At 55.4% G+C, this 27,391-nt stretch overlaps 1 protein-coding gene across 3 annotated transcripts; it reads left to right on the top strand.

Moving 5' to 3' along the window:
• The first annotated feature begins 5,858 nt into the window (after positions 1-5,858).
• ELAC2 (elaC ribonuclease Z 2) lies at positions 5,859-26,594 on the top strand. Of its 3 annotated transcripts, XM_075903454.2 has the most exons (25): positions 5,859-6,150; positions 6,762-6,812; positions 6,906-6,976; positions 8,953-9,017; positions 10,143-10,200; positions 11,051-11,119; positions 11,622-11,765; positions 12,554-12,612; positions 13,301-13,359; positions 13,448-13,520; positions 14,165-14,277; positions 16,842-16,940; positions 17,517-17,655; positions 17,737-17,822; positions 19,158-19,276; positions 20,074-20,170; positions 20,524-20,662; positions 21,455-21,493; positions 21,644-21,753; positions 22,632-22,767; positions 22,849-22,969; positions 23,273-23,351; positions 23,938-24,082; positions 25,872-26,151; positions 26,412-26,594. In XM_075903454.2, exons 1-24 carry the CDS (start codon positions 5,900-5,902, stop codon positions 26,124-26,126), a joined length of 2,577 nt encoding a protein of 858 aa, XP_075759569.2. In that variant the 5' UTR covers positions 5,859-5,899; the 3' UTR covers positions 26,127-26,151; positions 26,412-26,594. The 3 variants fall into 3 exon arrangements, with proteins under 3 accessions (XP_075759569.2, XP_075759568.2, XP_075759570.2); XM_075903453.2 differs by having other exon boundaries at positions 5,860-6,150; positions 25,872-26,594; XM_075903455.2 differs by having other exon boundaries at positions 5,861-6,150; positions 22,668-22,767; positions 25,872-26,594.
• The last annotated feature ends 797 nt before the right edge of the window (positions 26,595-27,391 follow it).

Genomic DNA, 27,391 nt, shown 5'->3' with positions numbered 1-27,391 from the left:
CAGACGATGTTCCCGCCGTGACTGGCACTCCGCAAGGGCTGTGTGGGACTGTAAGATCCGAACCCCACCACAACGGTCCTGTCACTGTGTAATCCACTGAGCCAAGCTTTGTAAAAGCTGAGCGCCAGGCAGGCTCCTGTAACATCAAAGGTAAGTGAACTTGACAGCTTCCTCGGGTCCAAGTCATCACGGCCACACAGACCGGTCAGAAGCTCCCTTTCAGAAGTGTTTGCTAAGGAGGAGCTGTTGACTCATAATGACATCCGCAGGCTGAGCAGAGGGCAAGTACTAGAAGGCTGTGGGAAATTCATGTTCACATGGAAGAATATCTACATCACATTCCAGGGGAAAAGGCAGAAGAGCTACATGCATTTTTGAAGGATGCCACAAGCATGAGCACCCTGGCTTTCCCGGCTGATTTAAAAGGCTGTTTAAACGATTGCTACATAATGAAATCACAGTGTAGTGAATCTCCACAACAGTGTCACATCATTCCAAAACAAACTGACTCTTCAAAAATCTCAGCGGGGACGCCGTATTAGTCTGTAACATTAGAAACAAATGGTCCTGTGGCACATTAGAGAGTAACCAAAATATACAGCATCATAAGCGGTCGTGGGCAAAACCCACTTCATCAGATGAATTGGAGCGGAAATACCAAAATCCCATATCTATATATATAAACAGCAGAAGTGCATGGCAATAGTAGGACCCATGTTAATGAGGCTAATTAAGAGAGCTGGATATATCCCATGCATAGCTTTTGATGTGGAAATGCAGATGTAAATGGCAGGGGAAATTGACAGCAGCCTTTAACCAGACAATGCTCTACACCCCGCATCACGGATGGCACAGAGGGACCATTCTGGAGATGCTTCAGAAGGATGCTAGAGAGTCACTGTATGCCAAATCTTCTTCCATGTGTCATCTTAGAGCTGTGGTCACCAACCAGTAGATCGCGATCTACCGGTAGATCTCAGGGGCTCCAAGAGTAGCTCTTGAGCCCTCCCTGAACTGCGCACCTGCACAGTGCATTTACATTAGATTTCCTCATGTAATGTAGGCGGGGCTTCAAGGAAGGGGTGGGCCAGTAGATCTTTGCCTGTTCTGAGACTTAAAAAGTGATCTTGGGTGTAAAAAGGTTGGAGACCACTGTCCTAGAGCATATAGGTTTTTGCCTGTAAATAAATCTGGATGCTTGTGTGACGGCACGATGGGGGTCCCCCGTCTCCTGCACCCCGAAATGGCACAAACAGACTGCACCAGCCGGTGGAATAGACGAAGTTTATTGCCTCTCCAGGATACAGCACAGCACAGATGGAATCTGGTCACAGAGCTGGGCTAGGATGCCTCAGGCCCCCTTGAGATGGGGGAGATTGGGCCCCTAAACTCCAGCCCCTTCCCCTAGGCTCTCCTCCATGCTCTCAGACAGAACTAACTAAATTCCTTTCCAGCCCTGCCCCCCAGTCAGGGCAGCATTCCACCTTCCTTTGTTCCTCTCCATGGGGGGTGTCTGGCCACTGGTTCAACAAGTTTGGCACTACCTTTGCATAGTGAGGTTTTCCCTGCTGGGTCTTGCTCCAGACAGCAGGGGTCACCACAGCCCAGCAAGTACCCCCACTACATCACAGCTTGCGGTCCAAGTAAAATATTCCCCTACCCATCTAATGATTGCCTAATCAGCTCTTATTAGATGTTTTAATGGGTATGTTTTAAGTATTTAATATTGAATGTTAATTGTTACAGGTTTAATTGCTATACTGGTAGATGTAACAGATATTATGCTATATGCTTGTTAGTTATATTGCTACATGTCACTTTCTTTTAAACTATAATGGCAATGTTTGTTATTTGATTGTATTTTACCCCATCTCTCCTCTTTTACTGCAACTTCACTCCTAAATAAATATTTTTGTTTTAGAAGAGCATATTGCTTGATGCCCATTCTTGATCAGAGGGCTGTATCCATGCATGTCCTTCAGGGGGGAAATTAGCTAACCTTTAATTAATAGCTTTACCCTGGAAAATCCATAGGACAGACCACAACCTTGAATACCAGAACAACATACAATTAGGAATGAAAGGGTTTTAAATTAAAAAGCAGCAATGTTGGCAGTTGTGTTTAAATCTTCTGGAAACTGGGACATGACTTCCCTAGACTCTACTCTTTGCCCTTCCTCCTCTGGAAAGCCTACTGACCTTGGTGGTGCTGGTGCCATGCAGAAGCGGAATATGCTTTTCTCTGGGCTCTTCCCTGCCATTCCTGAGCCCCAGGAGGGCCGCATGTCAAGCTCTGTGGCTGTTGGGTGGCTTTTGCCTGCCTTCCTTTCCCTCCTCTGCGATTCTTGCTTCTCACATTGGCCTGCACAGTTAACTTTCAATTAGCAGCTTAAAGGGCCCCAAGCCACCAAAGCTCTTTCTATTGTCCTCTCTCTATACTGCAATCCTTTCCTTCAGTACAACCCAAACCTATGGGAGAGGATAGACAATCGCTATCTCATGCAGCCTCTGTGTTAGCAATTCACAGGAGTATCAGTGTCAGGGGGGAAAGTCTCACTGTTATCTACCCCCCTGGGCCGCGCAGCCTGTCTCTCTGGCATTGCTTTTTATGCTATCACAGCATCTGGCCAAACTCTGCATTACTGTGTGTGATGGCCCTGCTGCCCTGTCAAGCATGGGGCAGCATCTGGCCCTTTGATTTCCTTACCAACTCCCTAAGCTGGAGCCAATTACAAGAGGTGATCTTCCCCTGCTGAAAGATGAAGCAGCGGAGAGAAGTTAGATTGCAGTTGAGCATTAGCAGCAAAGGCCTGAGCACTTGGATTCCAGACAGGTCCTCTGCCAGGCGCTCTGCTCTCCGCTTTGTACACAACATCCTGCAGTGGGGGGCCACCTGCAGACAGAGGGCCTCGTGCAGCCCATGAGGGTTCTGCCTGGCCCATGAGACATTGTGTTTACCGTGGCCCATGTGCAGGGTTGCCGGATTCTGCTGGGTTCCGTCCGTGCCATGTTTTTCCAACTGGTGCAAGGTGACACGCACGTAAAGCCAGGGCCTGTGACATGAGGCGCTGATTGCACCCAACACCGACGGTGAGAGCGGTGCGCGCCCTCTGCATCCGACCACTGCCATTTGTTACACGGTTCAGTCAGCGCCCCTGCAAATCATAGATATGTAAGTGAGCAAAACTGCCCTGTCCTGGCAGATGGCATTGGCTGCGGCAATCTTGTGGCCCACTGAGAAGAAAGGAGGGCCGCTCGGGCAGCCCACTCACTAGCCTCGAGGGATGGCCATTGCCCATCTCCACAGCAGGCCATGTAGCACATGCCCTGCTGCTTGCTAAATGCCTTCCACTACAGAACAGGATTAAAGCCATTTGTTATACACCATCACCATCTACTGGGCACCAATGGAAGCAGCAGAGATGCTAAGAGGACCTGCTTGGCCCTGGTTCACTAGGAATAAGAGGGTAGCCCCCTCCTGTGAGCCCTGAAATGAGGGTATATAAAACTGAGGGATGTGTGCGCGGGCGAAGAGGCTGAATTCAACACAGAAAGCTGTGGAATCTTAAGAGCGACTGAAACCCAGCCCAACCTTTTGGACAGGACTCTGCCCCCGGCTTTCATGTCAAAGGCTATAGTTCCCCTTCTGCTCCTCAGTATAAATAACTGGAGATCTTGCTCAGTCTGCATTCTCTCTAGAGAGACTCAAGTGACCATGTGAGATCAGAGGTCTCAAACTCCTGGCCCACGTGCCATCCCTGGCCCAAGCGATGGCACAATCTGATCCACAACTCCCAGCAGGGTGGCCAGTCTGTTACTGACCCCCAAACCTCACCCCTTCCCACCATTGCCCCATCCTCTCCCCCTCAGGGTACCCTATCCCTCAAGGACACAGCTTCGGTGAACACCAGAGGGTGGGGTGCAGTGAAACCCCTCACCACTTTTAACATTTTACACTTATCCCTTGGACCAAATCCAGGCAAAGTAGTAATCAAGACTTCAAAGCGCCCTAAGGGCAAGCAGGAGTGCGATAAATGCCTTAGGGACTAAAGCATTAAGAACTGTTGATCAGAAGTAACGTATTCAGAGTTCTTGGCAATTTGTCTTAATCTTTGATAGAATACTGCACTGCCACATCAGCCTTCGCGCCGCTCGCAGCACTGCATGGGCATGGGATGCACCGCTGATCACAGGGGGTGGGGTGCTGGGCAAACGGACAAACTGGCACTTGATTAAAGATCAGGACTATGTAGCACTTTAAAGACTAACAAGATGGTTTATTAGATGATGAGCTTTTGTGGGCCAGACCCACTTCCTCAGATCAAATTGTGGAAGAAAATAGGCATGACCATATGTACCAAAGGGATACAATAAAAAAAAAAGTGAACACATAAAAAGGACAAATCAAATTTCAGAACAGAGGTGGGATGAGGTAAATGTCTGTGAGCTAATGATATTAGAGGTGATAATTGGGGAAGCTATCTTTGTAATGGGTAAGGTAATTAGCATCTTTGTTAAGACCCTGGTGTAAAGTGTCAAATTTAAGCATGAATGACAGTTCAGAGGTTTCTCTTTCAAGTCTGGTGTTAAAATGTCTTTGAAGCAGGATGCAGGTAATTAAGTCGTTGAGACAATGCCCTTTCTGGTTGAAATGGCAAGAAACTGTTTTTTCTTTATGATACTGTCTGATAACCGTTTTGTGTGCATTGATTCTTTGGCAAAGCATCTGAGACATTTGTCCAATGTACATAGCAGACGGAAACTGTCAGCACACGATGACAAACTGTGTTCACTTTTTTTTTGATTGTATCCCTTTGGTATATATGGTTGTGACAATTTTCTTCCACTATTTGATCTGAGGAAGTGGGTCTGGCCCACGAAAGCTCATCACCTAATAAACCATCTTGTTAGTCTTTACAGTGCTACATAGTCCTGCATTTTGCTTCAGCCAGACCAGACTAACAGGCTGCATTTCTATCACGATTCTTGATTAAAGATGAGCTTGTGCTCGGAGGGGAGAATCGCGCTGCCTGGGCAGAGGCTGCGCCAGCAGGAGACCGAGGCCCTGGGCTGGGGCCAGGAGAACCTCAGGGATCGGATGTACGGCTGCATAATCCAACTGCCCTGGCAAAGCCATCGACTGCCCCCCCCCCCCGGCAGCCTGGCCCCACCTCTGCCTCAGTTTCCCTGATACCCCCCCCCACAGGTAGCCTGGCCCCGCCTCTGCCTCAGTTTCCCTGATACCCCCCCCCCCACAGGCAGCCTGGCCCCGCCTCTGCCTCAGTTTCCCTGATACCCCCCCCCACAGGCAGCCTGGCCCCGCCTCTGCCTCAGTTTCCCTGATACCCCCCCCCATGGGCAGCCTGGCCCCGCCTCTGCCTCAGTTTCCCTGATACCCAGCCCCTCCCCCCGGTGAGCGCACAGGGCACGCTCAGCCGAGGACGCACAAAGAACAGCCCCCACCCACCCGCTCGCTGGCTGGCCGGCCTCTTCCCTTTGCGCACGCGCCGCCCCACGCGCCTGCGCACACCCAGCAGAGCCCACCCCCGCGAGCCGCAGGCTCCCCCGCCTTAGTCACTTTGACAGGAGCCCATGCCCTCCCCGCTAGCGCGTCTTATTGGACAGCCTGTGTCACATGACAGACACACGCCCTAGTCCCGGAAATCCGGGGTGCGATTAGAAACACTCGGAGACTGAATTCTCATTAGCTGCTGGGTGTCACGTGCCGGAGATGGGCGGGGCTCGGATTCTCCCCTCCGAGCACGAGCTCGATTTCTATTGGGCAGCGGTGTCACATGAGCGGGGACGTTAACTCTGACGCCAAATGTTGATTGGCCGCCGGGGCGCGACGGCTGCTACGTAATTGGTCCGCGCGCGTCGCATGTGGCGGCCGGGCTGAATGTGGCGCTGCGGGCTCAGGCTGCGGCCGGGCTGCCGCTGGGACGCGCCGCTCCGCGCCATGTCCGCGCCCCCCCCCGCGCCGCGCCGGCCCCGGCCGCCCAAGGACCCGCTGCGCCACCTGCGCACGCGCGAGAAGCGGCGGGGCTCGGAGCAGGCCGCGCCCGGGCCCAGCGTGGTCCACGTGCAGGTGGCGGCGGCCGGCAGCCGGGAGGCGGGCGCCGCGCTCTACGTCTTCTCCGACTACAACCGGTCAGCCCCGCCCCCCGCCCGCGGGCCCCTCCCAGCCCCCCCCGCCCCCCGCCCGCGCCCCCGCCCGCCCCCAGCCCCGGCCCCTCCCAGCCCCGCCCCCCGCCCCGGGCCCCTCCCCCCCGCCCCCCCCCCCTTCCTGCCGGCCCCGAGCCCCGCCTCCAGCCCCGGGCCCCCCCTTCCTGCCGGCCCCCCGCCCGCGGGCCCCTCCCTCTGGCCCATCCCCGTGCCCCCCCACCTTCCTGTCGATCCCTTGTCCGCGGGCCCCTTCTCCAGCCCCGGGCCCTCCCCCCCATCTTCCTGCCGGCCCCATGGGCCCCAGCCCCGGGCCCTCCCACCTTCTTGCCGGCCCTTCTCCCAGCCCCCTCACCGCCTTCAGTCTCCCCTCTCCTGCTGGTCCCTCCCCCCTCCCCCCCTTTAGTCCCCGTCTGTCCACCAACGTGCTGCCTGGGCTCCCCCCTCCACCCGTGTGCTGGTTGCAGACTCCCCTGGCCAGGTAGCTGCGGGGTTTGTGCACAGCCTGGTGCTGAGCTCCACTCCTGAAGCAGGCCCAGAAACCGAGCTGCTTTTGCTTGGGGAGTCCTGCCTTACGAAGCGCTCTCATCCCTTTCCAGGTATCTCTTCAACTGCGGGGAAGGGATCCAGCGCCTCTTGCAGGAGCACAAGTAAGTGCCCACACTGGGATTAAGGGGAAGAAGTTGCCACAACATAGAAGCTGAACTTTGGTTGTTCCATAAGCCAAACCTTTCTCTTCTCAGATTAAAAGTGTCTCGTTTAGACAACATCTTTCTCACCAGAATGAACTGGGCGAATGTTGGTGGCTTATCTGGTAAGTGAGTCCTGGGGTGCACACTTCATAGCTGAGCTTATTGTGTAAGAGAGGGGCTATGACAGGCTCTCTGCCTCCCTCATGGCCCCTCTGTTTCAGGGGTTCCCTGCAGTTCCTCTCGTCTCCCAGAGTTCTGGGTGCTTCCAGCTCCATACAAAGGTCCATCATTCTCCCTTTATGCAAGGGGCTCTGTGTGTGTCTCCATTTATTCTTCCCACCATAACAAGATTCCAGTATGCAGCCTGTCCCTCATATCAGGTTCTTCCAATCTCCCTCCCCAACCACAGGATGTGTCCCCCATGTCAGCAGTTCTGTGCGCACCCTGTTTCCCTCTTCCTCCTTAAGTCCCCCGTCACTCCCCCACCAATGATACTATCTGATTCCCATTGTTCCCCCCCCCCCCACCTTTTCCAGGATCCCCTGTTCTCATCCTATGCCAAGAGATTTATATGCCCTTCACACACTGTCTGGCTCTCCCTAACCCCAGCATGGGTGTCATCACATTAATTAACCTGTGTTGGGTTGGTAGACAGAGATGAACTAATAGTACTGTTGAACTGGAAAGTTTTAATGGGTGTCATCAGCTGGGGCTCAGGTAAAGAGCTGGTGGAGGCTTCACATGTTCCCTATTTTCCCACTTTTGGCTTTCTGGTCTGCCCCTCCCTCCCCCACGAATAGATTCCTGCCCATTGATGCCTAGAATATTCCCTGAAGTTTTGGATTTGATCAGATGTGGCGTTCAAAATTTACTGCATTATAGGCAGCAAAATGCTTTTAAGTGGAGCATCTGAGCTCACAAGTGTGGCCAATTTAATATGTTTGTGGAGTGTGTTATTAAATAGTTGTTGCCAGCTTTGAGCTGTACATGAACTGTACTCCAATATGGTACAATCTGTTCTTGGAGTGTAGCTTTCATGCTCGAACCAGGCCAAGTAAGGTGTAAATTGCTCTCAAAATGGCATGTGTGCAAACTTCCCTGCTTTCGTGGTGAGTAATACCAAAGATTTTCCTAGCAGGAAGAGGTAGGGAAAATCATTTGTCTTTCCACTCTTGTCAATTTACTCTGTGTTCTGCTAGTTAGCAATTTGTATATAGTCTACTTACACAGGACCTTTGCCTGGGTCCTCCTGGACAGGGGGCGGGAGGTGTATCGGATGCAGGAGTCAGGGCAGGGCTTTGGGGATATATTTGTGCAAGGGGGAGGGGGCACACAGTGCAGGAAGCTGGGGATGGGTGTGGGTGAGACTAAGATTGGAGGAGGGGCTCAGGGTGGGGGAGGTCTCATCTGTCAAGGGCCCCTTTTCTCCTTCCAGCCATCTTCTTGGTGCTGTCCTGGAGGTGGCTGGGAGGGGGGAGAGAGGGTAGAGAGAGTCTGCAGAAGGCAGAAGCTCCTCTGGACAACCAGAGCAACCCCTGCCTGCGACAGGTAGGGGGCTGCTCCAGCCCCCACCAGTTAACTGGTTAAACGTTCACATCCCTACTTACAGGGATCTTCTGTCCTTCTGAGTGTGTATGTAATTCCCATTGCTGTAGTGGGTACCTGAGTGCTTCCCAGTGCTTATGGAGTTATCCCCCAATATCCCTGTCAGGTAGTCCTTGTTTTACTGATGGGGATTTGGATGCTAAGAGATGCGTGACTTGTTCAAGAGCACTCAAAGCAGAGCCAAAGGCTTCACCCAGATCTCCTGAGTCTCTGACCAGGGCCTTAATCACAGGACTTTACACCTCCTTGTGAAGAAGGTTGGAAATTGGCCAGATAGTGGAAAGTTGGTTAAAACTAGAGCCCTGCAAATCCGTGGATACTCTCTTTATAGCCACAGTTATCTGCATCTGCAGCTTGTTCTTGTGGATATGGATGTGGATACAAATTTTGTGTTCTCTCAGGGCTCTAGTTATCCCCTTTTCTGTGGCGGTGCTCCCATGGGTTCATGATGAAGGCTGTTTCCCAACCTGTGTGTTCGTTCTCTCTCTCCTAGGAATGATTCTCACCTTAAAAGACACAGGACTCCCAAAGTGTGTTCTTTCAGGTCCACCGCAACTGGTGAGTAGCTGTTTCTTTCAGAAGTGGGGACCCTCTAAGAGTCCAAGACCTAAACCATGAGGGTTTGCCAAGGACCACCCTGTAACTGTTTGGTTCTGCTTTCGGGCTTGGCTTCATGGGATGCACAGCTTGCTTGTGTGTCGTCCCAATTAGAAACCACTCTAGACAGCAGCAGACTGCCATCACTTGGAACAGTCTCATCTGGTGCAGGCTCTCCAGTAGATGGAACAGCCATTCTCCACCTGTCTCCTTCAGCAGTGTGATGGGGCAGTTCTTTTGGCAACCATTAGGGTTCTCTGCAAGTGTCTGACCAAATTCTAAATCTTGCAAGAGAGTTCTGGTAACATAGATTCAGTGTTGGCCTCAGTGTCTGGACTGTTGGTTCCTCTCATCAGGAGTACAGTATCCATGGGCACTGCATGATTGTCCACTTGTCGAAGCTCTTCTCCTTGACCTTCATATTCATTTTCCTAATCCCTGGCCTAAAGAGAAAGTGTTTACTGGGTGGGAGAACTCTCTGGCTAGCTTTCTGGCTCTGCAGCTATTGGGGCCACATGTCACTTTCGGGGAGATGCTGCCCTACACTACAAAAATGAATGTACTTACAGTGAGAAGAAACATGGTGCCCACTCTTTTCCCTGTAGTAGAAAGAGAGTTGGGATGAGGCCTAAACCAAAGTCCGGTCTTGCTGACTTAATGCAAAGTAAGCAAGAGTTAGGCTGAGCAAAGTCAGTCTCTGTTCCAAAGCAGATGCCTGCTTGCAGATTCCCCATCTGGTACGTGAACTTGGCAAGAACATGGCTGATGTTGCACAAACACAGAACACCCTAGGAAGTGCAAGGCACTGGACACTTGTGCAGATCTATTCCAGAGGGCTGGTGCCAGAACACCCTGTGTGAAGTTATGGTATAAACACATCAGAGATAATGGTACAAAGAATAGGGTGGAGTCAGCTTTTCTCCTAACTGGGAGTTGAGATGATGAGCTTCTCTGCACCTCACTGCATCTCACCTTCTCTGCATCTCACTGCTTTCAATGTCATGCTTTGATTCAGAAAGTTACCTGATCCGAGGCAGTGACCTCTCTTTGGGTGGTGGGTTTTTTACCGTATTGTCTTTTTTCCAGCAAAATTACTTGGAAGCTATCAAAGTGTTTTCTGGGCCACTGAAAGGAATAGACTTGGGTATGTACAGCATTCATCCATGTGCACTTCCTGTCTCTAATGTCTGCACCTTCCTGCCCGATGTATGTCTCTGAATAGCAGCCTCTTGATGCATGAGGTGTTAAAGAAGCACTCCAGGATGACAAGCCCTTGCAGAGAAGCTTCACTGCAGAGGATGTGGGGGGAGACCCATCATAGCTTCCCTTGGGGGGGGGGCACATGAATCATGGTATCACAGGACTGGAAGAGAAGGTCTATCCTAGGACTGACAAGCACTTGTCATTGTGGAGCATAACTGTCCCTCCTAAGATGTCACCTGGTTACAATAAATCAACCTTAGTGTGGCTGCTGCATAGAGGTGGTGTCTCCTGACATTCTAAAACCAGCTTGCAGTTACTCGAGAGCTTGCTTTCTTCTTCCGTGTACGCAGTGGTCCATGCGAATAGAACGCTTCCACTCCCCCCCAGCCAGAGTTCGTGCTGCCCTGCGCCAAGCGCTGTCCTGGGGCTGTGTAAAGGCAGAAAGGAAACGTGGAAACCCTGAGGCCGTAGAACCCTCTCCCGTTCAGAGCTGTGTAGTGATGGATTGCTTTAATCGCTGCTGCTTAGGACAGATGAGGAGAGTTGCTTTCTCTTGATGTTCTGTGTATTTATCCCTGCGGCAGTGGAGAGTTTCAGCATCTGGCCTGAGGAAACTGCCTGAAGAGCCACTCCCAGGACTTTACAAGATTTGCGCGCTCCTGCATGCACTAAAACACCTCTCTGCTTTCAAGAGTCCTGGCGTGCCGGCGTCTGCAGTGGCTGGTTAATACAAGCTTTGGAGGGGCTCGTAGCCAGGCTGATGTCTAATGTTTTCACTGTCTTGTTGCTAGTTGTGCGGCCCCATACAGAGCCCGAGTACAAGGATGAGACCATGACCGTCTACCAAGTACCTCTTGTGGGTGAGTGTGGGAGTCTGGCTTGAGTGGTTGGCAGCAAAGGGTGTCTGGAGCAGAAAGGGGAGCAGGATTACTTGTGACGCTGGCTGTGGTACGTGGTTACTGTTTGTGAACCTGACCATAGTGACAGCCTTGTGTGTGTACCTCTCGTGGTGAGAACATAGCTTTGAAGGAAACCTTGAGCAGTGCCTCCACTAGAGGTCGGGGGTCTTCCTTCAGCTGATTGCCCATGGAAGGGAAGTTATTGTGAGCCATGCTTCCTTAACTGTCTTTCCATGTGACAGGTGCACTCCTGCTGCACTGGGGGGACGTGCTTGAGCATGGCATTTGGAGAGCTCTTGAAATGGGCGAAGTGTAATATGCAGAAACAAGGGGCCAGGGGCTCTGCCCTTTTAAACTGATCAGGGCATTTTGGAGAAACTTTCTGAAGGAAGCGCCGTGTGTGTGTTCTCACTCTTGCCTCCTGAGCAAGTCTGTTTCTTTTCCTCCCTTGGGGTTGGGACAGGAAGGCGCTTGGCCAATGAGCACAGGCTGCATCAGAGTCCTGAACGTGGAGTCAGCCCCGAATGTGCCCCAGAGCCTGGCTTTCCCACTGCTGAGCACCAGTGTCCAGAGGGCAACAAGAAGAGAGAAGCCTCGAAGAAAACAGGTGCAGGAACTTGTGTTTTCTTAGTGTGATTGGGACAAAACCTCGGAAATTGTAGACGTGGTGTAATTGCTTCCCTGCATGAATCTTCTTGGTGAAATAAGAAAGAGCTGGTGCTCTCTGCTGAAATATTGCTTGGGGATAATGTGAGCAGAAGGAGAACACAAGGCAAGTCAAGATCTAGTGGATGGACCCTGACACTAGACAGATTCACCATTTTGTAGCAAATGTTGATGTGAAGTTATTCCAGGGGTCAGTTATCTTGGAACAGGGCGGACTCTGTCCCCTCAAGTCGTGAAATTAAGACCCTATCTTTGGGTTTGATGGAGGGATCCCTGGCTTAGCGTTCTGGTCTGTGCTGTATTTGAGGTTGGGTTTGGATGACCATAATAGTCCCGCATGGCTACGGCTGCACATGGCACAGAGGTCACGGATTCCATGACTTTCCATGACCTCCGGAACGGCCAGTGTGGGATTCAAGCAGCCCCACAGCCAGTTGCTTCTCGAATGACTCTAGGCAGCTCAGATTTAGTCGGGGAATAAAGGGTGAGGGCAGGAAATGAGCTGTGAATTTTTGTTTACTGCCTGTGGCCTGTCTGACTTGAATGAAAAATGCCCATGACTAAATCCTAGCCTTACTTATGGCCCTTGTGAGTAAAGTCACAGGAAGGGCCGGGATGGGACACTGCGGGAAACTGGCACCTTTTGTTTTAAGGAAGAAGATGCTCCAGCTACGTTGTCCTGTGTAACTTTGCCTTTTTGTGGTGGTGTTTTCTCTTTGGTTTTTTAAGATGGCAACAGGAGAGTTGTCAGCAGAGACCCAACGCTGGTGGTTGCTTTCATCTGTAAAGTAAGAAGTGTCATTCTTGTATCTAGATCAGTTTAATACCGATACCACCTTTTAGCTGGATTGGGGGGTTTGGCCACCATTTGTACTCAGTAACGCTGCACTCAAATGTAGCAGTCGAGAGAGAACGGGATTTGAATGCTGTCTGGGTGCTTTACTCTTAGAAGTGACCTACAACAGAAACAACTTTGTCGTGCTCCTTCACGTAGGCTAGAAAGATATTTCTGCTTGTCTATTACATTACAAATTCAGGTCTTATCTACCCTGCTTTTCCTAGACGACCTTGTGACTGGGGACCTGGTAGGGTTATGAGACAGGATGCAGAGCTGCTGTTTAAGATGCTTTGGGTAGCTGTGTATTTGTGTAACACTTATGTGATTCTGCTGCTGGACTCTTGAAAGAAAATATCTTAGACTCTCCACCTCTACGGGTTGGAGCTCCAGAGCCATACCTCTGGGCAGATAAGCCACTGAAGCGGAACAGAGGATTTGCTGTTCCTGAGAATTAAAACCCCCAGCCTTGTAGTAAATGTCTCCTGCAGTCCCTTCTCGTGGCTATTACAGAGCCAGTGAGGGCGTGAGCCCCGTTCTTGCTCCTCCCATTCCATTCGTGTTGGAACATTGTGACATGTTGGTGGCTCCTTACATGAGAGCATCAAGTGAAGCGCTTCTCTCTTTTCGATTCCTGCCAGCTTCACCCAAAGAAGGGGAACTTCTTGGTGGCTAAAGCAAAGGAGCTGGGCCTGCCTGTGTAAGTACCGGAGCCCTGCCTGCGTGCTGGGGGGAAGGGAGGGGCCTGGCCGTACCGACGCTGCCACTGTCTGTGTTCTCATCCATAGTGGAACTGCAGCCATTGGGCCCATCATTGCGGCTGTCAAAGACGGGCAGAGCGTGACGTTCGAGGGCAGAGAGGTACGACTGCGCTCTCGGCCCTGGGACCCAGCTCACTCAGAATGTAGGAACTAAGGCCGGCCATAGTCAGCCTCTTTGGGGGCCCCACGGGTCTGCCACTGCAACCAGTCCCGTCCTCTCATTACTCCTGCCAGGAGCTAGGGCTGATTGACCTGACCCGCAATGTACCTCGGAGAGGCGGGAATCAGTTTGGCATGTTTCCTTGGGTTCCCCAGACTCTGGCAGCTTTCCCAGCCTCGCTCCCTCTGCACTGATCATGGCGATAAGTGAGCCCATGTGAGCACAAGGGAGCCCATGTGAGCACACCCTGGTGCGCTGCACTGAGGTGCTTTGTGCAGGCCGTTGTTAGGGGCCCATTGCACCAGGTGAACCAGGGAACCAATGATCTGAGTAATCACCAGGCTCGGGGGAGAGGGCGGCGCCAGTGCCAGAGGGGCGCGCTGAGCATTGAGCAGTGCACCTGGCACCCAGCGGCAGAAGGAGCATGCCCGTTCCCAGCCAGCTGTGCGTGGAGTGAGGCGAGGCTGGGGTTGGAGCGCATGGGCCGTTGGCCCTGTTGCCAAGAGGGAGCCAGTCACCCAGGCGCGTTCTGACAGCTCGTACCGTGGGCTGAGCATGGGGTAACCCGGCTGCCTCCATTGCAGATCCTGCCCGAAGAGGTGTGTACCCCGCCTGACCCAGGCCCCGTGTTCATTGTCGTAGAGTGTCCTCATGCAGGCTTTGTGGATGCCGTCTGTGAAAACGACACATTCCGCAGGTGCAGTGGGGGTGGTGGGACAGGGAGTGGGCTGGGGGTATCAGGCTGGGGCGTTTCTGTAGAACAGTGGAAATCTCCTGTTAGCCTGACTACAGATGGAATCCGCCGCGCTTCGTGGGCAGTGGTGGAGTCTGAATGGCCTGGTTACCGAAAGCTGCAGATAGTGTCCGAGATCTGGAGCTCCTAAAGGCACAGAAGTTGGAGTATGAGAGGCAGGGCTGTGGCCCGGTGTGCTCTGTGCAGGGCGCTTGCTCTCTGACTCGCTCCTGGGCGGGATGTTACCTACACCGTGCAAGGCCTGTCTTGGGAGAGGGGACTTGACGCTCTGTGGTCCTGGGCCAATCTGCAGGGCCAGACCCCTGGAGAAACTTGCTGTCCCCTCTTCCACCCAGCTCCCAGCCCTGAGCTCTTCCCCAAGCCTGGAGCCTCCTCTGGCATCCTAACGCCTTTGTCCCTGGGCCCACCCTGAGCCATCACCCCTTGTACACCCCAATCCCCTGTCTCAGCCCACAGCCCCCTGCTGTATTCTGGATCCCTCTCCCGCATCCTAAACTCCTCATCCCCAGAGCCTTGCACCCCATCTGGGAGCCCACATCCCCAGCGGAAACATCCCACCATGCCACCCCAAGCTTCTCTTCCAGACCCCCTCCCACGCTCCTGCCATGTCACACACCTCCACATGCACAAAGCGAAATTCAAGGGAACACGGGCCATGAGCCCCCCAGCCCCCTCCTGCAGCACTCCTGCCTGGGAAATCAGCTTCCATGTTTGGTGCATTATTGTTCCTCCCTGGGCGGAGTGTTTTGCATTTGTCCTTATTGATTTTCATCCTGTTTATTTCAGACCATTTCTCCAATTTGTGCAGATCATTTTAAGTTTTAATCCTACCACCGAAGCACTTTCACCCCTCCCCGCTGGGTATTGTTCACGGTCTTTTTCAAGGATAATCTTATGTTCTTAAATAATTTAGATAAACATAAGAATGGCCACACTGGGTTCTTCCAAATGCCCGTCCTGCCCAATAGCCTGTCTTCTGACTAGGGCTGTAAAATCCCATTTAAAATATTAACCTGTTAAACTATATGGTTAATCAGTTAACGGGCCCGCTGTGTCATGCGGCAGGCGATGGGCCCAGCTGCTCTGGCCAGGCGCCAGTTAACAAGTTATCCCGATACCCGGTAAACATTGCCTTACCATCACACGTAACTGGTTAACCCGGGTGCTTCAGAGGGAAAGAACAGAACAGGTAATCCCCACGTGAGCGCTCTCCTGTTGCCCATTCCTGGCTTCAGAGGCTAGGGGCATTGTTCCTGCCCATTCTGGCTAATATGGAACATATTGAACAGAACCGGCCCTGAAGTGATCCCTGTGGGACCCCGGCCAACGTGCCCTTCTAGCTGGACTGTGAACCCTTGATAGCTGACTCCTGGAGATGGATTAGGCGCCTGCCTGACGGGAGCAGTTGTACCTCCCTAGTGTACGAAGGGGTTGTGTGAGGGATGATTTAAAACCTTTACTAAAGTCAAGAGAAACCACGTCTGCTGCTTCTCCCTTCCCCCAGTCCTTTCAGGTGGTTCCACGGTTTGTTCTTGACAACTCTGCCTTGACTTACCACCTTATCTTTTAGGTGTTGCAAGTTGGTTCTTTGCTCCACTATCTTTGTGAGCTCCGAGGTTAAGCTGACTGGTCTGTCACTCCCTGCACTGGCCTTACTCTCCTCTTTCAGATTGGCACTGTGCTTGCCCCTTTCCATGACTTTTCAGAGAGAATCACAAACGCTCCGATATCTCCTCAGTCGGCTCTTTGAGTCTTCTGGGGTCTGCTTCATTGGGCCCTGGTGACGTCAGAGCATCTAACTCCGAGTCGTTGTGGTGAAACCTGAAAGTCGTTTAGCACTTCTGCCATTTCTGTTGTTTCTCTCGTGCTCACTGAGGGTACGTCTAGACTACAGGCTTTTGTCCACAGAAGTTTTGTTGACAGATACTGTCGACAAAGAGCGTCTAGACTACAGCCAGTTCTGTCGACAAATCCAGCTGCTTTGTCGACATGACAGTGTAGACGCAAAGAACAGTGTAGATGCAATAACGCCTTCTGGCGACAGCACTCTGTCCACAAAAGGCGTTATTCCTCGTAGAATGAGGTTTACCGCCGTCGACACAACTGCTGAGTTCTGTCGATGTTATGTGGACAGAACTCAGTGGCAGTGTAGGTGCAGGGATAGTTTTGTTGACAAAACCCTGTAGTCTAGACACACCCTGAGTAACAGGCCTGCCCTGTCCTTGGTCTTCCTCTTGCTTGTGAGAAGCTATCACCCTCGTACCGACGGAGGCCGTGGGCCCTCTGGTAAATGACTGGCCCGGGGCCACTGGGGAGTCGTGGAACCCAAACACCTTTGCTCTCAATCTGAGCCGTGACGTATCTGCTAGGCTCCCTTCCAGGGGGAGTTGTGTGTGCTTCCGGGAGGGCCCAGTCAGAAAGAGCAGCTGTGTCCTTGGGTGAGGGGAGATCTCGCTGGAGTAGGAGTCAAGCACTGTGTCATCTTGGCTCTTAAATGTTTGTTCTAGATACCAAGAAGGGAAGGCTGAGGGCCCCGTGGCCTTGGTGGTTCACATCACCCCAGAGTCGGTGCTTCGGGACAGCCGGTACAGAGAGTGGCTGGAAAGGTACGGGAGAGTTGTTCACGGTGGCTTAAAGCAGGGCTACTCAACACGCGGCCCGTTGGTTTGCGGCCCGTGGAGCAGTTTGGGTTTCCGGTGCAGTTTGGCTTGATAAGTGTTTTAGTGGTTAAATCTCTGGACTGTTGTGAAGCCAAAACAAATAGTCAATAGAATGGTCTTCTGTTGAGATGCGGTTTAGTAGTTAAACTCCTGGACTGCCATAGCTCATTAAAAGTGCTGTCATGCGGGTGGAAATGGGGTAAATGGTGCATTTTATTAATAGCAGCAGAACTGACTTAAATGGGGCCTGTGTGTTGTGTAGTCTTGCCTCATTTTTTGTATTCGTGCCTGTCAGTATGAAAAGCTATTTGCATATATTTGCATGTATAGGCAACCACCCTTAAGCTGCGGCCCTCAGCATGTGCTGTGAGTGTCATTGTGGCCCCCGGGGCTTCCAAAGTTGAGTAGCCCTGGCTTAAAGTAACTTTCACATTTGCCGGGATCTCAGACTGGTTAGTGAGCCCTGGTGCCCAGCAGCCGGTTGGAGCTGAGCACTGAGCTTATTGGGCCATCTTTCTCCAGGTTTGCACCCTCGACTCAGCACTTGATACTTAATGAGAATGTGAGCACCGTGCACTGCCTCCGCAGCCACAAAATCCAGACCCAGCTGAATCTCATTCACTCCGAAATCTTCCCGCTGCTCAACAGCTCCTGGAGTCAGGTAAGAGGCTGGGCATCCCTTCAGGTGTCCACAGAGGCCAGCTCGCGCACGCTTCTATGTTGCTCCTTCTGTCTCATCCAGGAAGAAGAGGCCACTTTCAGCGTGCCTGTCGTGCGGGGAGAGTGCCTCCTGAGATACCAGCTGAGGCCCCAGCCGCAGTGGCAGAGGTTGGCATGCTTGGTTATATAGAAACTAGAGAGAGATCTGGCTTGGGGGCACCTGCCTGGAAGCAGGTGTAATTTCAGATCAGATGATGAGCGCAGACCGCGGGGGGGATGCAGCAAAGGTGGCTTGAAGTCACCTTTACACTCTTTGTTTCTGGCCAGCCTGTGCAGGGACAGAGCCCTGGAGAAGCTTTGATCAGCCCGGGGGTGTGGGTGCGTTGTGGTGTCCCCAAAGAACTCAAGGCCCCGTTTTACTGAATGCTGCACAAATCTCTCGTAAGACAGTCTGGGCGCCGGAGCACTTAGTCTGGGTTTGTCTGGACCCATGGGGTGCCCAGTGTTCGTGTGACCCTAGAGGTTTCATAGCGTTAGGGCAAGAAGGAATCATTCCATCATCTCGCCCAGTGGCTCTGTCTCCCAGACCACTGTGCCCCTCTCCCAAGTTTGATTTGTCTTGCGCACCCCAAGTCTCCCCCGGATATTTAAAGCCGAGTGGCGCGCGTCGTCAGGCATGTGGCCACAGAGGGGTCACAGCCACACCTACTGGACAGTTGTGTCATTGTGGCCATCTCGTTAGAACATGAAACGCGGCGCTTGCGTGTCAGTGTAGCACAGCGAGTGGGCTAAGCAGGCCATTGTAGGAAATACTTGTACTGACTTGGCTAGTGATTTTTATGGAGCCTGGTATAAAACTAGGCCAGTAGCTGGATGAATGGCTGCATCCCTGGAAGAGCTCTACGTGTCCCCATTTGAGAACCTCTGACCTGTATGTCACAGGCCATTACGTTACCCTCTAACCCCGGAGCCAGTCACGTGGCTTGGGTTGGATTGAAGCATTTCAGTCCTCCGGACACTAAGCTGCCACTGCCGGCCGGAGCTGGTCTGGCGTCCTACCTGGGATCCTGCTTTGGTCGGTTAACCATAGGGCAACCCAACGTTAGCCGGCTCGCTGAGTAGCCGGGGTTCACATCCCTGGTGGGGCGCGATGAGCTCTGTAGCGGGCGGGTGGATTTCAGCACGGTGCTGCCGGCTGCCCTGGAGCTGCGCAGGGTTTGCTGGCACCCGGTGGAATGTGCAGCCCTTAAACCCTGGGATCATGCATCGATTGCTTTGGGCTGGAGTTCCCGCCCGTGGCCACTGCCCCCTGCAGGCTGGTGTCAGTCCTGGGGATGAGGCATCGCACTGCCCTCTGGTGGATGGTAGGTTTAAAGCCGGCACCTCTGGGGACTTTCCTAACTAGACTAGTGTCTAATTTATGGGATAAAGTGTCATGTTACTGCTTAAACTCTTCAGCTCCTCCCCTCCCCTTCCTGATTTGGGGCCTATGGGTCGTTGCAGAGACATGGTTACTGTCTGCAGTCCCACCGAATTTGTGGCTGAAGCCCTCGAGCTTCCTGGCTTCCAGGACTGTGTGAAGGAGTGCCGAGAGCGCCTGCAGGCTGGGCCGGACCGGGCGGGTGAGAAGTGCACAAGACCTCTGATGGGGACACCATCTAGGGTCTGGCTTGAGCTGGGTGGAAACCGGGGACTTGTGTGTAAGCGGATACTGTCCAGGTGAAAGGTTCCCATCGCCCTGCAAGCTAACGAACTCCGCCTGTCGTTGGGTCCCTTGGAGCCTGCAGAGCACGGGATAGGCTTGCTCCCACTGGCACTTTGTTGCTCAGCATGGCACAGGCCAGTAGGCATGCTTGGCTCGCGGAGGGTGCTGGCTTTGGGGCTCCAGCACTGCAGGGGGAAGGTTTAATCACCAGCAGCCCCCTAGCACTGCTGCGGGCAGCGCCCCCCTGGCATTCTGCTCCAGTGTTCTGCTCACGTTCTGCTCTGCACTAGTTGCTGTGGGCGTGTGGAGTATGAGAGGAGCAGCATCCAATCCACAGCTGGCTCCCTCCGGAGCCAGGCTCCAGTCCTGTGGCTAGGCAATGCCCATGGCGTGTGATACTGGCAGCACAGCCTGTCCTGTGGCCTGCCACGGGGCCCTGTCCCTTCTTATTGGGCAGCAGCATGTCCGTCCCCACCAAGCCCAGTCCTGCCTCCGCCAGGGTGGGCCTGCAGCCAGGTGTCCTGCTAGCGCTGTTCTCCCCATCCCCACTCCAGTAGCAGTGATGCTGTGGGGAGTTGAGGCGGGGGCTCACACTCCGCTGTCTGCACCTGTGCAGGGTCTGGAGATCTGCTCCGATGCTTCTGGCCTGACCATCCTGCAGGGCAGCAGGCTCTTGCCAGCGTTCGCTCAAAGCGTGTTACGTATTTTCTCTAGGCAAAACTGAGCCTTACCCAGAAATAGTCTTCCTCGGAACGGGCTCTGCGATTCCAATGAAAATCCGGAACGTCAGCTCCACGCTGATAAATATCAGGTGACAGCTGGCGGCGCTCTGCGCCTTTCCTCCCTGGGGGTTGGCCACGTCTCCCTCGGGGTTTGGCCCTACTAACCTGCAGGGCTGGGAGTGGGCCAGGCAGCGTTGCACAATGGTCACTGCGCGAGACCCCTGCCTTTCTGGGGGCTGTTCAGGGTGTCTGGTGGCCTCGCGTGAGAGCAAGAGCTGCAGCAGCTGTGGAGACTGACCCTTCCATGTCCCTCCTACAGAGGCAGCTGTTTGCTGCATTTCACCCCCAGCTGTCCCTTCTCAGCTTCCCCCTTTGCGCTGCAGTGCTGGGCAGTGTCTGTGCACGCCAGCTCCTGCCAGCAATACACCCGCTCTCTCCCCAGCCCCACCCAGTCGCTGCTTCTGGACTGCGGGGAGGGCACGTTTGGCCAGCTCTGCCGCCACTACGGGGACCAGGTGGACACAATTCTGCGCAACACGGCAGCCGTGTTTGTGTCCCACATTCATGCTGATCATCACACGGTGAGTGCTGCGGGGCAGCCGCTTCCCCGCTGGGTGTGGCTTGTGCCCACCTCCGGGGGACTCCTGTCCCAGCAAGTTCTGCCACGTGCAGCGTGTGTTCTCCTGGGAATGGTTCTGCCGCTTCCAGTACCCACGTCAGACCTCCTCTGCTGGGTGCGGGTCTGCTGCCCATCCCTGGAATGAGTCCCCCAGCTGCATCTCGGGCTGCTGGCCCCAAGCCTCTAGCTCTGGTCCCCGCAGGTGGGGACAGGCTGGGTGAAGAAACATGGGTTTTTGCTGAGCCTGTTTCTGGGGGTTCTCTGGCTCCCAGCAGCGCACTCGGCACCACAGGAATGTGCTTCAGCGAGCGAGCAGGCCCCGCTCCAGGCAAGCTGTGTTCCTTGCCCTCCGCCGGGGCTGCCTTTTCCAGCGGCCATGGGGCAGCAGAGTCGGGGGCCGGTCTCATATCAAGTACTTCAGCTTCGCTGGAACCGTTGGGTGTTGGGCCAGTGTTCTCTGCTACTTGCCGCTGCAGCCCTGGCCCAGGCCCCAGGAAGGGGGTTCTCCTTCAGGGCTGAAGTTGCCTTGGCTGCGTATTTCCCCCTCCTTCCAGGGGGCTGGGCTACAGGGTTGCCTTCTCTTGGTTGCCAAGGCCATCTGAGCATCGGGGCGGGCCAGGAGCAGCGCTCCTCCCTTGAGCAGGGCCCCACACTTCCCTGGGCTGGAGAGAGGGCTGTGTCATCGGCCCCACCCAGACAGGTGGCTGTCTCGCACGGTAGCTGACTGACCAGCTCTGCCTTCTTCTCCCTTCAGGGCCTGCTGAACATTCTGCTGGAGAGACAGCGAGCATTCGTAAGTGCCACAGCCGTGCCACTGCCCACAAGCGTGTGGCTCTGCTCGTGCCCCGGAGCAGTGCCTGCCTCCGCCCAGACCGAGTACTGCCCTGGGCCCGCTTCTCGGGCGTCCCCAGCTCTGACCCTTCCTCGCCTCTTCTGCTTTCAGGTGTCCCTTGGCCAGCCCCCCAGCCCGCTGCTGCTGATAGCGCCCACGCCGCTCATGACATGGCTGCAGCTGTACCACAACCACTGCCAAGAGATTCTTGGCCACACCGAGTGAGTGCCCCACAGGTGGCTAAATCCGCGGGAAACAGCCGTGGGGTTCGTGGCTCAGGGCGTACCACTGCTGTGCCGCGTGCTGCACAGGCCAATCAGCTCCGTTTCCATGGATCTCTGCAACTCCGAGCTCTTCTGTGCAGCAGATCAGAGACTGGGCAGCAAAATGCCACCTCACTGCAAACCTAACCAGCCCAGCGGATCTCACATGCCCCCTTGCTCCCTTCTCCCCTGGGGCCTGAGCATGCACATGGGGTTTGTGGCAGACACTGATGGGCTGGAGTGTGGCTCCAAGCCACCCGCCTTGTGGCAGGCTGGCAAAGTACTTGGATTCTTTGGGACTCGGTGTGTAGTGTCGGTCACCGTGTCCAAAGGCCTGCGCTTGGGAGCCAGGTCTGAGCAGCGGCCAGGAAGGACTGCTGCAGCTGGGGCAGGAGAGCCCAGACCTGTCCCCTTTGCAGGGTTCTGGCTTGTCCCCTGGGCACGTTCCCATCGGGTGTCCTTTGAAAGGAGTTTGATTGCTGAATTGCACTAGCCCTTTGTGAGCTTGCCTGGCCCTCCAGCCATGCAGCAAGACCAGGGCAGAGACCAAATCGGGCATGAAGCCACAGGCAGGAGAGTGGCAGAACAAGATAGAAAGGACTCTGGGAGGGGAAAGGAATGGGAAGAGGGTACTGGGAGGATGGAGGGAGTGTACGGCACCGCCCGAGGGTGCTGGACAGGGTGTGGTGAGGATTAGCAGCCCGAAGCTGGGGCGTGACTGCCTCAGCACAGACCTAGGACACGTGTCCTGGGGAAACCTCGCTGCGTGCCAGGCGGCTGCCCTTCCCAAATGGAACGTTCTGCTCAGCTGATTTGAACAATAGTTTTCATTGTAGCCTTGACTTCTACCCGTCTCCCTGCTTGCTGTGCAGTATGATTCCTATCAAGCTTCTGGTGGAAGGGGCGAAAGCCATGGGGCCGAAAGCCGAGGCGCTCGTCAGCTCGCTGCTGGCGAAGTACGACTTGGTGCAAGTAAGTGGCCAATGACAGGAGAAGGTATTGAGAAAAGCGGAAGGGTAACCTACGGCGGGTAATGATTGTGGCCTTCTTCAGTTCCAGACGTGCGAGGTCCGACACTGTAGAAATGCCTTTGCCTGTTTGCTGGAACACACATCTGGCTGGAGAATCGTCTATTCTGGTGACACGATGCCCTGCGAGGCCTTGGTCCGAATGGGTGAGTCGAACGCAGGCCGGCGGGAAACGCGCTCTGTTGTCACCTTGTGTTGTGAGCCAGGCAGGTGTGGACAAACCCTCGCAGCATCAGGGTGCGTCTCCTCCCAGTCCTGCCGGGGGTGGCCTGGGCTCTTAGTGCAGCCAGTGACTCTAAGCACTCTGAGAAGTCGTCTAGCTGCACTGGTCAGGTGGGCCAGATTGGGGTCAGAGGAGCCCGCTTGCCCCCCAGTCAGCGTAGTACCTGTCTGCCCCAGCCCTGTGTCTGCTCCGCTGGAGCACGGAGTGAGCATTGGCGCTCTCGCAGGGAAAGGGGCTACGCTGCTGATCCATGAAGCAACGTTAGAGGATGGCTTGGAGGACGAGGCGGCAGAGAAGACGCACAGGTAAGGCACTTCTGGGAGGTCGGCTCTGCCTTCCAAGATCCGGGCATCGCCCTCGGCCCTCGTGACCAAGGCTTCTGCTTCTGGAGCTTCCCTGGGTGCACGGAGTCCGGCAGGCTCCCGTCAGTTCGACCCCGTCTGGTTCTGTGGCCTCAGGCCAGGGAGGGGTCGCGGGAGGAGGGTGCTCTGCTAGAGGCCTGCAGCTGGCCTGGAGCGAGGACTCGGCTCATTCGGCAGCATCTCCAGGCCCAGTTGGTGCCTTGCGAAGGCCCGACCCGAAGGGATGCGGGCGTGCTGCTGGCATGTCGGGGGTGGGACAAGACGCGACAAGCATCCAGCTCTGCCCCCAGCTTGCAGCGGCCTTGCTGCCCCTCGTGGCTGGAGGGGGGATGGGCGCCACGTCCCAGCAGGGAAGCTGCCTTCCGGCACCAGCTGCTAAAACAAGAGTGGCCCAAGTTCCCGTGCACGCGAGCTGTGTCTGGCACCTTGGGCCAAGGCTGGGGGCGCTGGTCCTTCGGAACGCGGCCCCCAGCTCCTCTCCTGGAGGCAGGCCCTGGCGTTGCTCACGGCTCCGTCTCGCGCCCTGCAGCACGACGTCCCAGGCGATCGGGGTCGGGATGAGGATGAATGCCGAGTTCATCATGCTCAATCACTTCAGCCAGCGGTACGCCAAGATCCCGCTCTTCAGCGCCGACTTCTCCGACAGGGTTGGCATCGCGTTCGACCACATGAGGGTGAGTTGGGGGCCTGGCGCTGTTCTCCGGGCGGGGCCGGTGCTGAACCCGGGATCGTGGGTTTCTCGTGGGGGGAACCAGCAGCTCTTCCCTGCGTCCAGGGCTCCTGCTCGGGGCTGCTCGCTCAGCCATCACAATCTGAGTGCCTGCAGGAGGCATGCAGAGGCAGCTCTCCTCCAGCAGCTGGCTTGCAGCTGTTGTCCGTTCGTGGCAGTGCTACAAACACAGGTGAGTTTGTGCCTGCAGCTTTGCCCAGGAGCCGGCCTTGCCTGGGCCTGCTGGCACAGAGGCCAGGAGAGGGCTTTTCCCTGCCACCGGCACGAGCTGGCGTTGTCAGGAGCAGCAGACTCACCGGCAGGCAGATGTGGGGTCTGCGTTCCCTCCACAGCCTGGGTCTCCAGTTGGGGATGGAAGTGACTATCCAAGGCGGTGGGGCGGGCGGGGGAGAAAGTAGGAGCTGGTGCAGGGGGTGGAGCTAGCTTAAAAGTCTGTTCTCCCCAGCACTGTCTCTGCAGCGTGGGGGTGGGCAGGGGAGGCAGGCACAGTGGTCCGGTGCCTGGCGTGACTTGGGATTGCTCAGTCCCTGCTTGGGCTGGGCCCCAGACCTGCCCCGCTGCGGCTCTGCATTTTAAACATAGAAGGAGCCAGGCTGCCTGCGCACCCAGCTCTGACCAAATTTAAGGTGCAGAGCCGCAACGGGGCCCTTCTGGACTAATAGGTACAAATTGGTAACATCCTTCTCCAATACCCAGCAAAGTGCTGCTCGCCCGGCCACCCTGCCAGGGCTTTCTGCTGCCACCGCAGCACTTGCATCGCAGTTACCGCACCTACCTGGGCAGCGGGGCTCCCAGAACATGCCTTTGTGCATTGGGTTGCCCACGGGTTGCTTGTCTGAGCCACTGGCCTCTGCAAAGTGCCCCCGGAGGGCTGTCTTTACGTGGCAAAAGCTGCTGAACGCAAACTTGTTGCACTTGCTTGAGTTGAACAAAGGCCAGTGCCCCAAAGGGTTAGTGCCTGTTAAAATGCTTTTGGGATGTGCTCAGAAATCTTGTTGGATGGCGCTTTCCCTGTCGGGATTCTGAGAGAAATGGGGGGACTCCCCCCCGCCCCAGTACATCCTGTGTTGGATGGCGCTTTCCCTGTCGGGATTCTGAGAGAAATGGGGGGACCCCCCCCGCCCCAGTACATCCTGTGTTGGATGGCGCTTTCCCTGTCGGGATTCTGAGAGAAATGGGGGGAACCCCCCCCGCCCCAGTACATCCTGTGTTGGATGGCGCTTTCCCTGTCGGGATTCTGAGAGAAATGGGGGGAACCCCCCCCCTGCCCCAGTACATCCTGTGTTGGATGGCGCTTTCCCTGTCGGGATTCTGAGAGAAATGGGGGGACCCCCCCCCGCCCCAGTACATCCTGTGTTGGATGGCGCTTTCCCTGTCGGGATTCTGAGAGAAATGGGGGGACCCCCCCCCGCCCCAGTACATCCTGTGTTGGATGGCGCTTTCCCTGTCAGGATTCTGAGAGAAATGGGGGGAACCCCCCCCGCCCCAGTACATCCTGTGTTGGATGGCGCTTTCCCTGTCGGGATTCTGAGAGAAATGGGGGGAACCCCCCCGCCCCAGTACATCCTGTGTTGCAACCTGGATCCCCCCGGTGCGCGATGTGACAGTCCCTGGTGGAAAAAGCTGACGGTGTGAATGGACGAGCCAAAGGGTAGAATGGGAAACAGGCCCACAGTAAAATGCCGTTTCTCTGTCTTGGCCCCTCCCTGTGACTGTGCTCCATCACCTTCCAGGTGCGTTTTGAGGACTTTGCCACGATCCCGAAGCTCATCCAGCCCCTCAAGGCTCTGTTTGCCGAGGAGATCGTGGAAATGGAGGAGCGGAAGGAGAGGCGGGAGCTACGCTTGTTGAACGAGGCCTTTGTGGCTTCACAGAAGCTGGCTGGCAGCGAAAACAAGGCCTGCGACTCGGCCCCAGCCTCCAAGAAACGGGAACAGGACGGGAACCAGCCGGGAGGGCTGAGCAAGAAGCTTAAAACCGTCAACTGAGACTAGCAGCATGTGGCCTGTGCGGGTGAGGGGCTCTGCGCATGCTGCACGCTGCAGCCTTGCCCCTCCCGGCCTTGGGGCGTGGGGAGAACGGCAGAGCCTGCATGGGGTGCCGGTGGCCATAGGCTGGCAGTGCCTGCAGCTTCTCCATGGGGGGCAGCTCTGAGGTTCAGGAATGCAGCAACGTGGCCTCTGGCTCGTGCTCCGGGTCTCGCGGCAGCGCTGCCAACCTCCAGCTGCCTCTTCCCTCTCGAGCTTTTATTTATTTTTGGTTTTAAACTGCAGCTGTGGCGCTAACAGCGCTAGTGGTGGCAGGAAGACGCTGGAGGTGAGGTCCGCGCCCGGGGGCCGTGGAGTCTCCAGAGCAGGCCGGGACCATTCCTGCGGCCTGTAACAGTGGCAAGAAGGGCCTGGGCCCGGCTGGCCGATTGAGGCAGTTCCACAATAAAATGGACCCGAGTCACTGGCTGGAGCTTGAGCGTGGCTGGCTTGGACACAGGACCAGCCGGAGGGCTGTGGCGCGCTCCGCTTGCTTCCGTGCGTTCTGCTGGCTGGCAGATCCCGGCAGGCGCGGCCTCTTCCTAGGGCCGAGCTGAACAAAACCTGGGGGGGGGGCTCAGGCCCTGGGGCTGCTCTCGCCCTGCTGGACAGACTGAGCTCCGGCCCCCGTTGGAGCCATGACCAGGGCCCCCTCTAGCATCATTCTGGGTCACCTGAGTGCAGGGGGTGGAATCTCTACCTCTGCCACCCAGGCAGCTCGTGTTCCGCATCAGCTGCTTATGCACCTTAAGGTGGCAACTTCTCTCCTGCTCCGTGGGCGAGTCGCTCAGGACCCACATGGCAGCGGGATCGGGGAAAGGGCGGACTGCCCCGTGACCCGCAAGGCGCGCTGCTCCAAGGGGGAGCCCCTCTGCTCCCCAGCAGCCGTGGGCCAGGGCCCCCAGGGTTTTCCAGCCGGGCTGGCTCTGTCCAAAGAGGTGCTTTAGTTGGACGGACTTGGGGGAGGGTCAGGTCTGTGATCTCTGCTTCTGCCCCCTTGCCCCTCTGGATCTGATGTTGCCCGACTATTGGGGTTCCTCTTGCTCGCCTGAGCTGCAGGGGTTTGCACCAGCTGCCTGGGTGCTCTCGGGCAGCCCCTGCTTCACCAGAAGCTTTCCCCTGTCCCGAGAGCGAACTGAGCCAAGAGCCCCCTGAAAGGGTTGCCTAAGAAGCGGCGGCAGCAAAGCTTTAAGGACCTTAAGGCTTGAGCATCGAAGGAGAATGGG

The sequence above is a fragment of the Pelodiscus sinensis genome, chromosome 20 (genome assembly GCF_052426305.1).
Source record: "Pelodiscus sinensis isolate ZL-2025 chromosome 20, ASM5242630v1, whole genome shotgun sequence".
Taxonomy (NCBI): Eukaryota; Metazoa; Chordata; order Testudines; family Trionychidae; genus Pelodiscus; species Pelodiscus sinensis.
Note: the sequence above shows the minus strand (reverse complement) of the source record. Positions and strands in the feature narration are given on the sequence as shown.